Source organism: Marmota flaviventris, chromosome 14, assembly GCF_047511675.1.
Source record: "Marmota flaviventris isolate mMarFla1 chromosome 14, mMarFla1.hap1, whole genome shotgun sequence".
In the NCBI taxonomy this organism is placed as follows: domain Eukaryota; kingdom Metazoa; phylum Chordata; class Mammalia; order Rodentia; family Sciuridae; genus Marmota; species Marmota flaviventris.
Genome location: NC_092511.1, coordinates 85,000,082 through 85,011,710, shown reverse-complemented (window position 1 = coordinate 85,011,710; position 11,629 = coordinate 85,000,082). Strand labels below are relative to the sequence as shown.

The following is an 11,629-nucleotide window of genomic DNA, read 5'->3' as shown; positions in this document are numbered from 1 at the left end:
TATGCTGACTTGAAAAGGAAAAAAACGATTCTGCTTTTGTATCTAATTAGGAATAAATAACATTCAAATATCAGACAGAATTAAGTGCTTAAATACACTTAATTTCTCAAACAACAAAAATTTTAGTAGCAACGATCATACATTTTATGTATTCTGGATCCTAAACTCTTATCAGATATGTGGCTTGGAAATACCTTCTCCTATCCAGTGCACTGTCCCTTCACTTTTTAAAATGGTCATTAATTTAGTTTTTGATAAAATCTTGCTTTTATAGAAACTGACATTGCCAACTTATTTTTTTTAAAGTCTTCAAATTTAGATGCGACAGTATTTCTTATAAAATTTATTGTTTTAAAACCTACTCAAATTATATAACTATTTCTTAAAAAACACAATCTGTACCCAAAAAGGGGGTGAGACCCGATCCCATGGGCAGCTGCCTTTGGCTCTGGAGCAGGGGCCGGGCCGCTGGGTCAGGCTGACAGCTTCCTTACCTCGCCCAGGAAGTCATAGGCCTGCTCTGAGAGGTCGAAGGGCTGGTGGGCCCCATCTGGGGACAAGAGAGCGCGCAGGGCGCCCCCGTGCTCCTGGTTCTGCTTGAGGAAGTCAGCAATGGCCCTCCAGCGAGCCCCCTCGCTCTCCTCTTCTGCCCAGTGCAGCGGGGGCAGCAGCGTGGAGCACAGGAGCGGCCATGCGCAGTCGTGGTAGACCAGGAGGAAGGTGGCCTTCAGGCACTCGGGGTCTCTCTGGGAAAATGCCAAAACCACAAGTGACCAGGACGGCCCACTCGCTGCACCTGAGGCACGACAGCCACCTGGGGGCGGGGTGGAGGGTGCCCTGGGGCCCGGCAGGGGGTACAGCCGCCTGGGGCGGGAGCAGGGTGGGCAAGAAGGGGAGCTCGGCCCGGCCCGAGCCACCAGGGTGCTGAGGTCAGATGGGTGACAGGGCATGGTCCAGGCCAGACAACCAAACACAGCAAAGCCAGCTATCGACTCGGCTCCGCCACAGCCTATCAGAGCCATGGTCACGCCATGGGGACGGCTGTGTCCTGCATGGGGTCCAGAGAAAGGAGACCCCAGGACAAGATCTGCAGCCACGCCTGGGTGGGGTGGGGGTCCTGAGGGTGTCAAAAGCTCCCAGGGACAAGAGTGATGCGCACCAGCACCGGCTGCGGGTGGGTCTCAGAGGGCCCAGCAGGCCCAGGGCAGAGCTTTCACATGCAGCAGAGCCCACAGTGTGTCCCCAGCTGTGCCCATGCGAGCACTGGGGTAGTCCTGTGGGACTCAGGACAGTGTCTCGACCCCGACCCCTGAGTTTAGGGGCATTAGTGTGTCTTTATCCCTCGTTCCTTGCAGGTGACCACCGCCTCCATTCAGGAACTGGCCGCCGCGGACTGCAGTTCTGAGCATCCTTCTCGCTCTTCACAGGGACACAGGGAACTCAGCCACATGTGCCCTGTCTGCGGCCACTTCTGCAGCACAGTGGAGCAGCTGCTTTGAGTCCAGGGCCTCACACATGCTAAGTGAGTGCTCTACAAATGAGCTTCACCCCCACCCAGAGTTGAGCAGTCCTGACAGAGGCTATGACACCTACAAAGCCAGAAATATTTACTATCTGGCCATTTACACAAAGTTTGTTGCCAGGTGCAGCAGTGCACACCTGTAACCTCAGTGGCTTGGGAGGCTGAGGCAGGAGGATCACGAGTTTGAGGCCAGCCTCAGCAACTTGGCGAGGCCCTAAGGACTTAAGTGAAATCCTGTCTCTAAATAAAAAGGGCTGGGGGCTGGGGATGTGGCTCAAGAGGTAGTGCGCTCGTCTGGCATGCGTGCGGTCCGGGTTCAATCCTCAGCACCACATACAAACAAAAGATGATGTGTCTGCCGAAAACTAAAAAAAAATATTAAAAAACTTTCTCTCTCTTTAAAAAAAATAATAAAATAAAAATAAAAAGGGCTGGGGATATGCTCAGTGGTTAAGTCCCTGGGTTCCATCCAATCCCCCAAAGAAAAATGCTGCCAAATCCTGGATTACAGAAGTCAAACCCCACCACGGTCCACTGTCCACTGCAAGTTCCATGTGCTGATTACCACTCAACAGAAGGCAGAGCAAGTACTATTTCCGATAAGTGACACAGTTTAGGCTGGTTTCTCCTTCTCTTTCTCTGCTATGGGTATTGAGAGCTACAGGAATTTTTAAAAGTAAGGAACATTGGAGAGCCAGCCAGAAGGGCTGGTTCAGAAACTCCTTCATTTCAATGAGACTCAGTGACCTGAGATGCCTTTGCACATTCAGACCCGATCATGCACACCCTTCTTGGAATGTGCACTGTGACCACAGTGACACAGTTTCCCTGACGGACAGCAAGCACCACTGTGGCCACTTGGCTGGAGAAGAACTATTATGGGGCTGGGCGGGGCTCAGTGGCAGAGCGCTTGCCTGGCATTCGTGAGGCACTGGGTCCCATCCTCTGCTAAGAGCCAAGTATATGATGCATGGCATTTTTGGTTGAAAGGTGATGCCAGCTAGCCATTGAGATGATATGATTATGTTAAGATTCGCATTCATATGGATATTGGACTCCTGCTGTTCACCTTGGCCTGCTACGGGACTCCTGGAGAGTTCCCATTGGTTGGGGAAGTACAGTAGGAGGGAGTTCCGGGGGAGGAACTCTCTCTGGCGGTGCCGGGAGGAGGCCGCGTGTGTGGATCGGAAATCTTCCTGGGCGCGTACCGGACATTGGCGCCAGTTTCAAAAAATAAAGTTTGTTCCTGCTTGAGTGGCTCGTGATTTTGTGCCCAGCCAGACTGCGGCAATCCTCAGCAGCACATACAAATAAATGAAGTCTACTGACAACTAACCAAATATAGGGAAAAAAAAAGGAGGCACTACTTGAATGCAAACAACAGCGCTGCAAATACGAAGTCAGTGTGAAAACCACATTACCTTCTCCGATCTTTTCAACATGCTTTCTCTCTCAGCCCACGAACTCTAGAAAAGCAAACAGAAAGAGGTCAGTCCCGTGTCCCTGCAGCACTTCTGCAGCTTGTCTCTGAGGGAACCTGCGGGCAGGGTTGGGAATGGCACAGAGTGACCAAATGACACACCTGCTGCCAATCACCAGGTACCAGACCCACACGGCAGAGGTGTGCCCCAGGAGCTCAGTTCTTATAAGTCAGAACCAACTTAAGAGAACCAGCAGCAGCCACAAGCCGTGCGGTCTGCACTGCCACAGGCTAGGGCTGTGAGCTAGCATTGAGCTTCCAAGGTAAGACATCATCAAGAAAACACTACCAGATGCTACAGTCCCCGACAATCCTGCTGCCATGCAATGCCCATGGATGGGGGAGATAGAGTGAAGCAGTTTTGCAATATTCCCAGCCTGCCCACAGGCTTCACAAAAGCTCCTTTAGAGAAATAAGAAACCCCGGGGTAACTGATCCCATGGGGTATGGACTGGAGTTCCCAGCCCTGGTCCTGGCAGCCCGTGAGCCTGGATGGAGCACGGCCAGCCTCAGGGCTGCCTCCTGCCCTGGGTGCAGGAGGCTTCCCCTGCTGGGGCCTGGTTTGTGGTACACCTGCAGGCCGCACCCCATTCTCAGGAGGGAGACTCTGGGGTGCTCATGGACACGGGTGCCAGGAAAGAGAGTCTCTATGACAGAGAGGCTGCCAATCACCAGGTACCAGACCCACACGGCAGAGGTGATCACAGATGAAGCCACTGTGAGAAGGTTCTGGAGTGTTCAATTTTCACTGCCTCATTGGACCATGGTTCCCCACACTACTGACTGTTCACCATTGCCTGGAGGTCCTCAAAGGCCTGAAGAGGCCCCTTAAAGTGCCAGAATACTTTACTAATCAGGCCAGGCACCATTCTTATTATTAAAAGCTAATCACATGCTGAGCATGGTGGTGCACAGCTGTAATCCCAGGACTCAGGAGGCTGAGGCAAGAGGATTGCAAGTTTGAGGCCAGCCTCGGCAGTTTAGTGAGGCCCTAAGCAACTTAGTGAGACCCCATCTCAAAAAAAAAAAAAAAAAAAAAAAAAAAAACCCATAACAAAACTGCACTTATTTAAATACATCAAGAGGTGCACGCACTTCATCATGTAAATCTGAAGACAATATGGCTTAATGTGAATATCACTGAGCAGCTTTAGACCGACTCTGCGGTAAACTCTGCCTATTGTTGGTGACATCCTGCGCCATCTTTCACTGAGCAGCAGCCAGCGGTCAGCTCTTTCCCACAGCCCTGCTCTGCACCAGGCCCCTTCTTCCTCTCTGCAGCAGACAGAAGCCCCTGCCCCTGGCTCTCTTCAAGTCGGTGGCCCACAGAACTAGTGCTGGCCCAGGCACCCTCAGGGCGAAGGCTGTGGAGATCCCACGGACAAACCTCCCTCAGTCCTCTCCCTGTTCCTGCAGGGACAATGGGCAGCAGAGGAGGCTGCTTGTTCTAGTTCTGGATGATGCCCTCAGAGTGGGCCTCTGCCAGCCCACACTCTTGGGGGACCATGGAGCAGGGTCTTCGCTGACCCAAGCTGGGCAGGGTCCATGAGTGAGAAGCCAGCCCAGGCCCGTGTGGGCGGCTGGCGAAGCCTTGCTTGTCCTGTTACACAACAGGCCAGGGCAGAAGGCTGGAGAGTGTGGTGCAAACACTCTGCCATTTCTATTATTTATCAGACAAAGATTCACTATGGAAAAATTAAGATAATACAGATTAAAATGACCCATGACCCAGAAGCCATCACTGGTAGTTTCCTGGAGCATCATCTTCCAGATGTTCTCACAGACTTCCCCCATGTGTAAGTAACACGTAACCACATGTACCCACACCGGCACACGAACGTGCACACACGCATGCAGCTCTCTCCGTGGATACACCACCCACACGTACCCAGCTTGTCCCAAACGAGGTGTTTTTCCTTCATGTCGCAACAGACTGAACGGCTTTCTCTGTGTGTGCTCCGTGGCCCAGCCTGTGGCCTAACTGGCTGCACCCAGCTGGCCCTCGGTGACAGCCCTGATTGGCCCTGATGAACTCCGGGGCCAGTCAGGTCACTGCACGTTTCTAAGCCACCTGCTTCTCAAGGACACACAGCTGTCGGTTAGCCTGGCCCTGCGGTCCCCCTAACAGAGACGTTCCTGTGGCGAAAAGGCCCAGCCCTCAGTGAACAGCTGCCCTGCGCTAGTGACTTCAGAGGGAAGCAAGACCAACACTGCACCGTTCAGTACAGCCCCAGGGGACCATGCAAGTGGCCACAGCCATGACCTTTTTGCTGAAAAAGGTCCAAAGAGAATCTTCTTATTCCCCCATTCCAGTCAAGCCAGCATGCAGTCAGCTGCAGGTCCGGAGATCTCCAGGGACGACCGAGGCCTTCCACCTTTGCTGTCAGGCCCTCTGACCACCCTCCTAGCCACTGGGTCCCCAGAGCCCAGCCGCTCCTTCCTGCACATGGGCTGAGGAGGAGCCCACCTGCAGCACAAGCCTGGCGGGAACCACTCCCTGTGCCCGTGCCCTCCACACTGGGTCCGCGACCTTGCCCACGCTCCGTCGCTCCCTGGCCTGCACCCACTGTGCCAAACCAGAAAACGGCTCTCTTCTAGAACACTCTCCACTGATTCCTTCTTGCCTGGAATGTCTGCTCAGCGTCTTCACCTGCCCTCATGAGTTGAAATCCTCGCTGGCCCAGCCCAGAGCTCCTTAATGAAGCACTGCTGCCTTCTTTAAGTCGCCATGGCCCAGGGCACCGTCCTGCTCTGGGCACGCACATAGCATGAACATGGGTCCTCTAATGTTTTTTAATCCTGACATATTAGCTTGAGCCATGGGGACCCGCCATCTCTTAAGGCCAAAGCCACTGGACACTGGAGATGTCGCGTGCTCTGGCCTAACGTCCCTGCTGTTCTAGACGCAGCAACCCATGTGGACTGGCCCTCAGGAGCGCTGCGTGCCCTGACTCGCCTCTGAGAACTCAGCTGATGGGTTTCCGCTTTTAGGACGTCACTGGTGGTCATGTTAAGCCCAGAAAGAAGCAGGCACAAAAATGCCACAGGGACCATAGGTACCTCGTGCTGCTGGGTCAGGGGGGGCGGCCTGGCAAGAGCTTGTACCCTGACAGCGGAACAGTCCTAGGAGATGCCATCTACTGAACAGGTGACAGACCTGGGTGACAGAGCTCACTAAAGCGAAGCCAGCAGGTGCATGGGCACCGTCTACTCACCCTGAGGGCGTCCATCACGTCGGGCTGCTCCAGGAGCTGGGGGAAGGTGGCCAGCATGGGGTGACTAATCAGATCTGAAAGACACAGCACAGAGTCAATGCACCTCTCTGCCCTGCATCTAAAAACACCCACATTAAATGATTGGGCCAAATGAGTCGTTAACACCCCCACACACCTTGACTTCCAGGAGGCTCAAGGCGGTGCCCCCGACCCCCTTGTCCTGTTTCAGGGAGTTTAAAGCGATTCCTGCTAGGGTGCGGGTCACTGGGCTCTCAGCAGGGAGGCTGGGAAGTTTATTTCTTCCCCTGGGGTCTCTTTCACATTTCCACCCCTTCCTCCTATGAGGGTGGCCTGGCAAGAGGAACTTCCAGTTAGGTAGCCTTGCTCCCGGAGGTCGGGCAGGAGCCAGGAAATGCAGGGGAAGGAGGGGGAGCCGCTGCTCAGGGTGACTCCAGCCCTTGGGAAGGACCCCAGCCTTGGGTAGGTGCCAGTGGGTGGTGGTGGGTGAAACTGGAAGGACCCAGAACTGGAGGGCCTGGCCCCATGGCTACAGACGCGTAGGACAGCACCACAGCACCGATGGCCCACAGGAGGGTGGCACAGGAGGCAGCTGGCCAAGGCCCCATACACTGTGGCCTAATGTCCCTGCTGCTGCCTGGTGCCTGAGCCCAGCGACTCTTGCAGCAGCAGCAGGTCACCTCCGACAGCTCTGGAGGAGGAGTCCTTGGGGTGCACCGCCAAGGCACCAGCAGCTGGTATCCGGCTTCTTACTGTGTCGCTCCCCTGAAGAAGAGGAGTGCCGGGGCCCACGTGGGGAAGGCAGGAGGGCGGGGAAGGCACATTCCCTGCGCCAGCTCCTCTAAGGGCACCTAGGCCCTTCATACGAGAGGCACCTTCCCCCAGTCACTTCTCCAGGTCCCACCTCTTAACACCATTGCTGCAGTGAGACTTGATACACAGAGGGGCTTCTGAAAGGGCAAATCTATTCTATAATTTTATGTTCTCACTAAAGAAAAACCCCTCTCTTGATCTTATTATGCTTACTCTGATGATCAAATGCAGTCAGCCATCCTGAGTGATATTCTCACCCGCAGGAGGGTCATGTCACACTGGGTGTGGTGGCCCACGCCTGTAATCCCAGCAACCAGGGAGGCCAAGGCAGGAGGACCGCAAGTTCAAAGCCACCCTCAGCAACTTAGCAAGGCCCTAAGCAATTTAGCAAGACCCTGTCTGTAAATAAAAAATAAGAAGGGCTGGGGATGTGGCTCAGTGGTAGTATCAAAAAACAAAAACAAAAAGAAGTTGTGTCACTTGTGAAGTTTTTCTAGAGTCATTAAAATAAACTCAACAGGCTTAATGATCCTCCCTTAGCGTATGGCCTTGCTTAAAAATGGCTGCTGGGGCTAGGATTGTGGCTCAGGGGTTGAGCGCTCGCCTCGTTCGGGCGGGACCCGGGTTTGATCCTCAGCACTACATAAAAATAAAGGCATTGTGTTGTGTCCATCTACACCTAAAATAAATAAATAAATAAATATTTTAAAAAAATGGCTGCTGACTTTGAGCTGCCAGGTACCAGGTGGTAAGTCCCTGGGTGTGGACTCTGTCTAACAGGAGTCGGGCTGCTCTTTCACTCACTCTCCTGTCCCCTCTGGCCTGCCTTCCCTGGTGTCCCTTCAGCTCCTGCAGCTTTCCTGCCTGGGCCTTCAGGTACGCCACCCCTCTCCCCAGAAGGGACCCTGTTGATCTCCTCTCCACGCTTCCTTCCTCCAGAGCACTTCCTGTGGAGGCGGAAAGGCTCACCCCTGCACTGCTGGGTTGAGAGGCAGCCATGCCTCTGTCACTCACCAGGGCCAGCACCACGTCTAGCACATGGGACAGGACACATCTGCTTACTCGTTTATTAATGAGTTCAAAGGCTATCCAATAAATTTAAACTATTTTTCTTTTTAGAGGCAATTCTGGTAACACATTTCTCTCTCATTGTCAATTCATTCATGTAAGAAACTTGATTTCCTAAAATTATTGGACTTGGAAAAAATTCAAACTTAAAGAAGCTGTAAGTAAAACTAGCGCCTAGAACCCAGAACACTCCTTACTGGATGCGCTGGTTTTATTCCACTGGCACTTACACTTCATGCATTAAGAACCAGCTATTTGGGGTGATTCTGCTTTCATCCCCCAAAGATGCGGGGAGAACTTATGGAACAAAAACAAATGATTCAGAAACAGAAAGAGAAAATATGATTATATCTGTGTTTTAGGATCTCCAACCTCCGGAATTTAAAATGAGAATATGTGGAAGAATTTACATGCACTTGAGCTCACGAAGTTCAGTGTTCTGAAGGAGTCCCACAAAGGAAGGGCCAGGTGCACTTCTAATATGGTGTTCCCAATGTCACATTTACAGGCAGAAGACAGAGGGTGGCACGGGTCACACACACTCAGGAGCACAGGAAACCACGCAGGCCCCTTACCAGCACTTTGCAGGCTCATCCTGTCCCTGAGGAGCACATCTCCAAGAATTTGTCGATAAAATATCAGCAGGTGGACGTAGCACATCCCTCCAATCAGTGTTTCTGGCAGCAGGCTGTTACGGAAGAACAAAGAGGCAGTCACTAAACAGCCCCTAGGCCGGCCAGCCACAGGGCTTTTTACCGTAATTACTCTAAGGATAGGCTGCAAGTTTTGCTTCATTACTGGAAACATTTTAACAACCTAAAGGTGAAACTTCCACTCCAGCTGGTCACATTAAACTCCAGTCGACTTGTATTTTAGGTGACACTTTGGAGTCTCAGCTCTGAGTTGCCATGCTGGCCTACACGCCCACGTCAAAGGTCAAGTAAAAAGTCATCAATTGCATGTTCTGGAGAGCAGGGGATTAGGGAGCTACAGGCTGTAAGAGGGCATGTGCTGCCAAGCCTGGCTGCGAGTGCAGAGGAAATGCCAGATCAGTCAGGGCAGGGTGGGACACGGGGGTGGGACAGGCCTGTGGCATCCTGACTTGGCCACTTCCTGATTGTGGATTAATTAACTTCTCTCCTTGTGCTTTCGTTTCCTCGTTTGTGGAATGAGCTGCTACCTGCATTTCAAGGAACTGGGTGGGTTAAAGGTGGCGTGGAAGGCCTGGTGCAGGGCCCGAGATGGGGCAGGGACTCGGGGCGGACAGAGGACTCAGTACTGAAGTTCAGTTGGTATCGGTTTAGAATAAATTGTTGTGACTTTAGGATACGACCCACCACTCCCATGGTAACCACCTCCAGAACAGACACCAAGGAAACTGAAAGGGAACCAACTGTGTCACTCTAAAAATCACTTCAACACCAGGGGAAGCATGAGGGGGAAATCAGGACAGAAACTCCAGGACACTCAGAGAACAACCGCCCAGGGCAAGGCCCGCCCGCCAGCGACCACTTTATCTGGTGCTGCTGGGGCTGGAACCCAGGGCCTCGGCACACTGGGAATGGGCTCTGCCACTGAGGCCCTCCCCAGCCCCGACCAGCAATGACCTTAAGTGTAATAGATTAAACCCCCAATTCAAAGACACAGATTGTCAGAATGGATACAAAACGAGATCCAACTATATGCTTTCCTATAAGAGACTCACTTTTACACTCAGAAGTTATAAAAGAGGTCTTAATTTTATAAATTAATCCTCTATCTTAACTCCAGGGTTTTAGAACAATCATCCTTGGGGCCATGTTCAGGCTTCCAGCTGGTTGGAAGGAAACGGTGATCGTGACCCTGTGCTGGCCTGAGCGAGGGGATCCCCGTTCCTAAGCTTCCTGGGAACTGGAGCAGCACCTTGCCCACTGTCCAGAGGCATCGAGGCATGGTGCAGGCCAGCTCTCCCTCCCCCACCTCCAAGCGGGAGCAGCCGCGGCCCTCTTCGAAGCCACTCAGGTTCCCACGTCTACTCCTGACCTACGAGTCACAGACTGGCAGCCTCAGTGCCCCGTGTGCACCCAGCGGTCGTGCTGCTACTCCAGGGGCTGCTCTGCCCACGGCCCCCGTGGCCCTTGTTCCAGCTGCTGCTGAGTAACAGTGGTCGCTGTGCTGCGCAGGGGAAGGGTGGAGCCCTCCTTCCTTCCTTCCTTCTCAACCCCTCATTTGCTGCCCACCTCCCTGTTCATCTGTCTGGCAGGCACGGCACTCCCACAGTGGGCACGCCTTTCCTTCTGGCACCTTCCCATTCCATGAGGCAATGCTGCTTACCTTTTTTTTTTTTAATTCCTTTAGAGAAACCTCCTGATTTTTCCAAACCTAAGATGGCCAGAAAGTTCTGTGTCACCAAAGGTTAGCTGAGTTGAAGAAGTAAGAACATATCCTCTTGACCTCACATGGGGACCAGCAGTCTCTGGTGGCAGAGGTGCTGTGATTGGGGTGAATGGGCCTCAGGTAGGCCATATCCTATTTATTTTTAGCAATAATATAACAGCATTAAAAGAGAGGAAAAGAATGCATCAAAAAGGCAAAGGGAAGTCCATTTCCAGCACCACCACACACACGTGCACATAGCTTGCTTCTACAGGCCAGCGCTTCTTGGTGCTCTGAACTTAGAGTTCAAACTCAGAGCTTCCCCTCCCCTAAGGGGCTGAGAATCTGATCACTGCAAATTGAACCCTTTGTACAAGAGCTCCAGAACGAGAAGGGTAATTCCTATTTAACCCTGAGAGAAGGCTAAACAATATAGGGCACTAAGTGAGATCTGGAATAGCTCCAGAGTCAGAAAGCCAAGCCTTGGGGAGCCTGAGACACCTGTGTGCTCCCTGCCACGCTGACAGCTCCCCCTAGCCTGTCCCAGCCCAGCCAGCTCACTGAACTGGGCCCCTGCGCAGGACCCTGGAGCTCTCTCCAGGGAGCACAGGTCTGCCCAGCTTCACCTGCATTTTCAAGGTCTCCTGACACCCACAGGCTATACTCATGTAAGGCTGTGGGCTGGGGCAGCTAGGGCCCTAGGAGACGATGGGCTCTGAGAAAGACACTGGGCTTACTGCTCTTGGCGCTGCTGCTCCACTTTCTGTGCTCACTGGCATCCTGGAAAGACCCCTCCTGTCTCCTGTGAGCAGAGACGTGGCTGAGCCAAGGTGGAGCTGGTAGGCAGGGCAGGTGGGGCTGGAGGTGGATGCACCTTGGAAAGAGAGGAGAGGGCTGCAGATGCCACACTCGCTCCCTTCTCTCTGCAGGTAGCAGGATGGGTGGCAAGGATGCCCAGTTGGGTCAGTCCTGCCTTTGCCCCTCCAGGTGCTCAGGCAGGGCAGCCACATTCTAAAGCTCACATCCAGCCCCTGACCTTGACCTACATACACCGCAGCCCATGGTCCACGGCTGTGGAAAGGCCTAGGGCCTCTGGCTTCACTGCCATGGCCTGCTGTCGGTGAGCCAGGCTGTCCCTGGGTCACACCAGCAGGGTGC

At 53.2% G+C, this 11,629-nt stretch overlaps 1 protein-coding gene across 1 annotated transcript in view; it reads right to left on the bottom strand.

The window, feature by feature from the left end:
* Positions 1 to 330: 330 nt before the first annotated feature.
* Nphp1 (nephrocystin 1) overlaps positions 331 to 11,629 on the bottom strand; it is a 54,042-nt gene continuing 42,743 nt past the window's right edge. Inside the window, exons 17-20 of the mRNA XM_071601830.1 lie at positions 8,692 to 8,804; positions 6,218 to 6,291; positions 2,944 to 2,988; positions 331 to 746 (exon numbers count right to left, since the gene is read on the bottom strand). Of these exons, the coding sequence (XP_071457931.1) occupies positions 474 to 746; positions 2,944 to 2,988; positions 6,218 to 6,291; positions 8,692 to 8,804 (505 nt within the window). The 3' untranslated portion in view covers positions 331 to 473. The remainder of the gene's footprint in view (positions 747 to 2,943; positions 2,989 to 6,217; positions 6,292 to 8,691; positions 8,805 to 11,629) is intronic.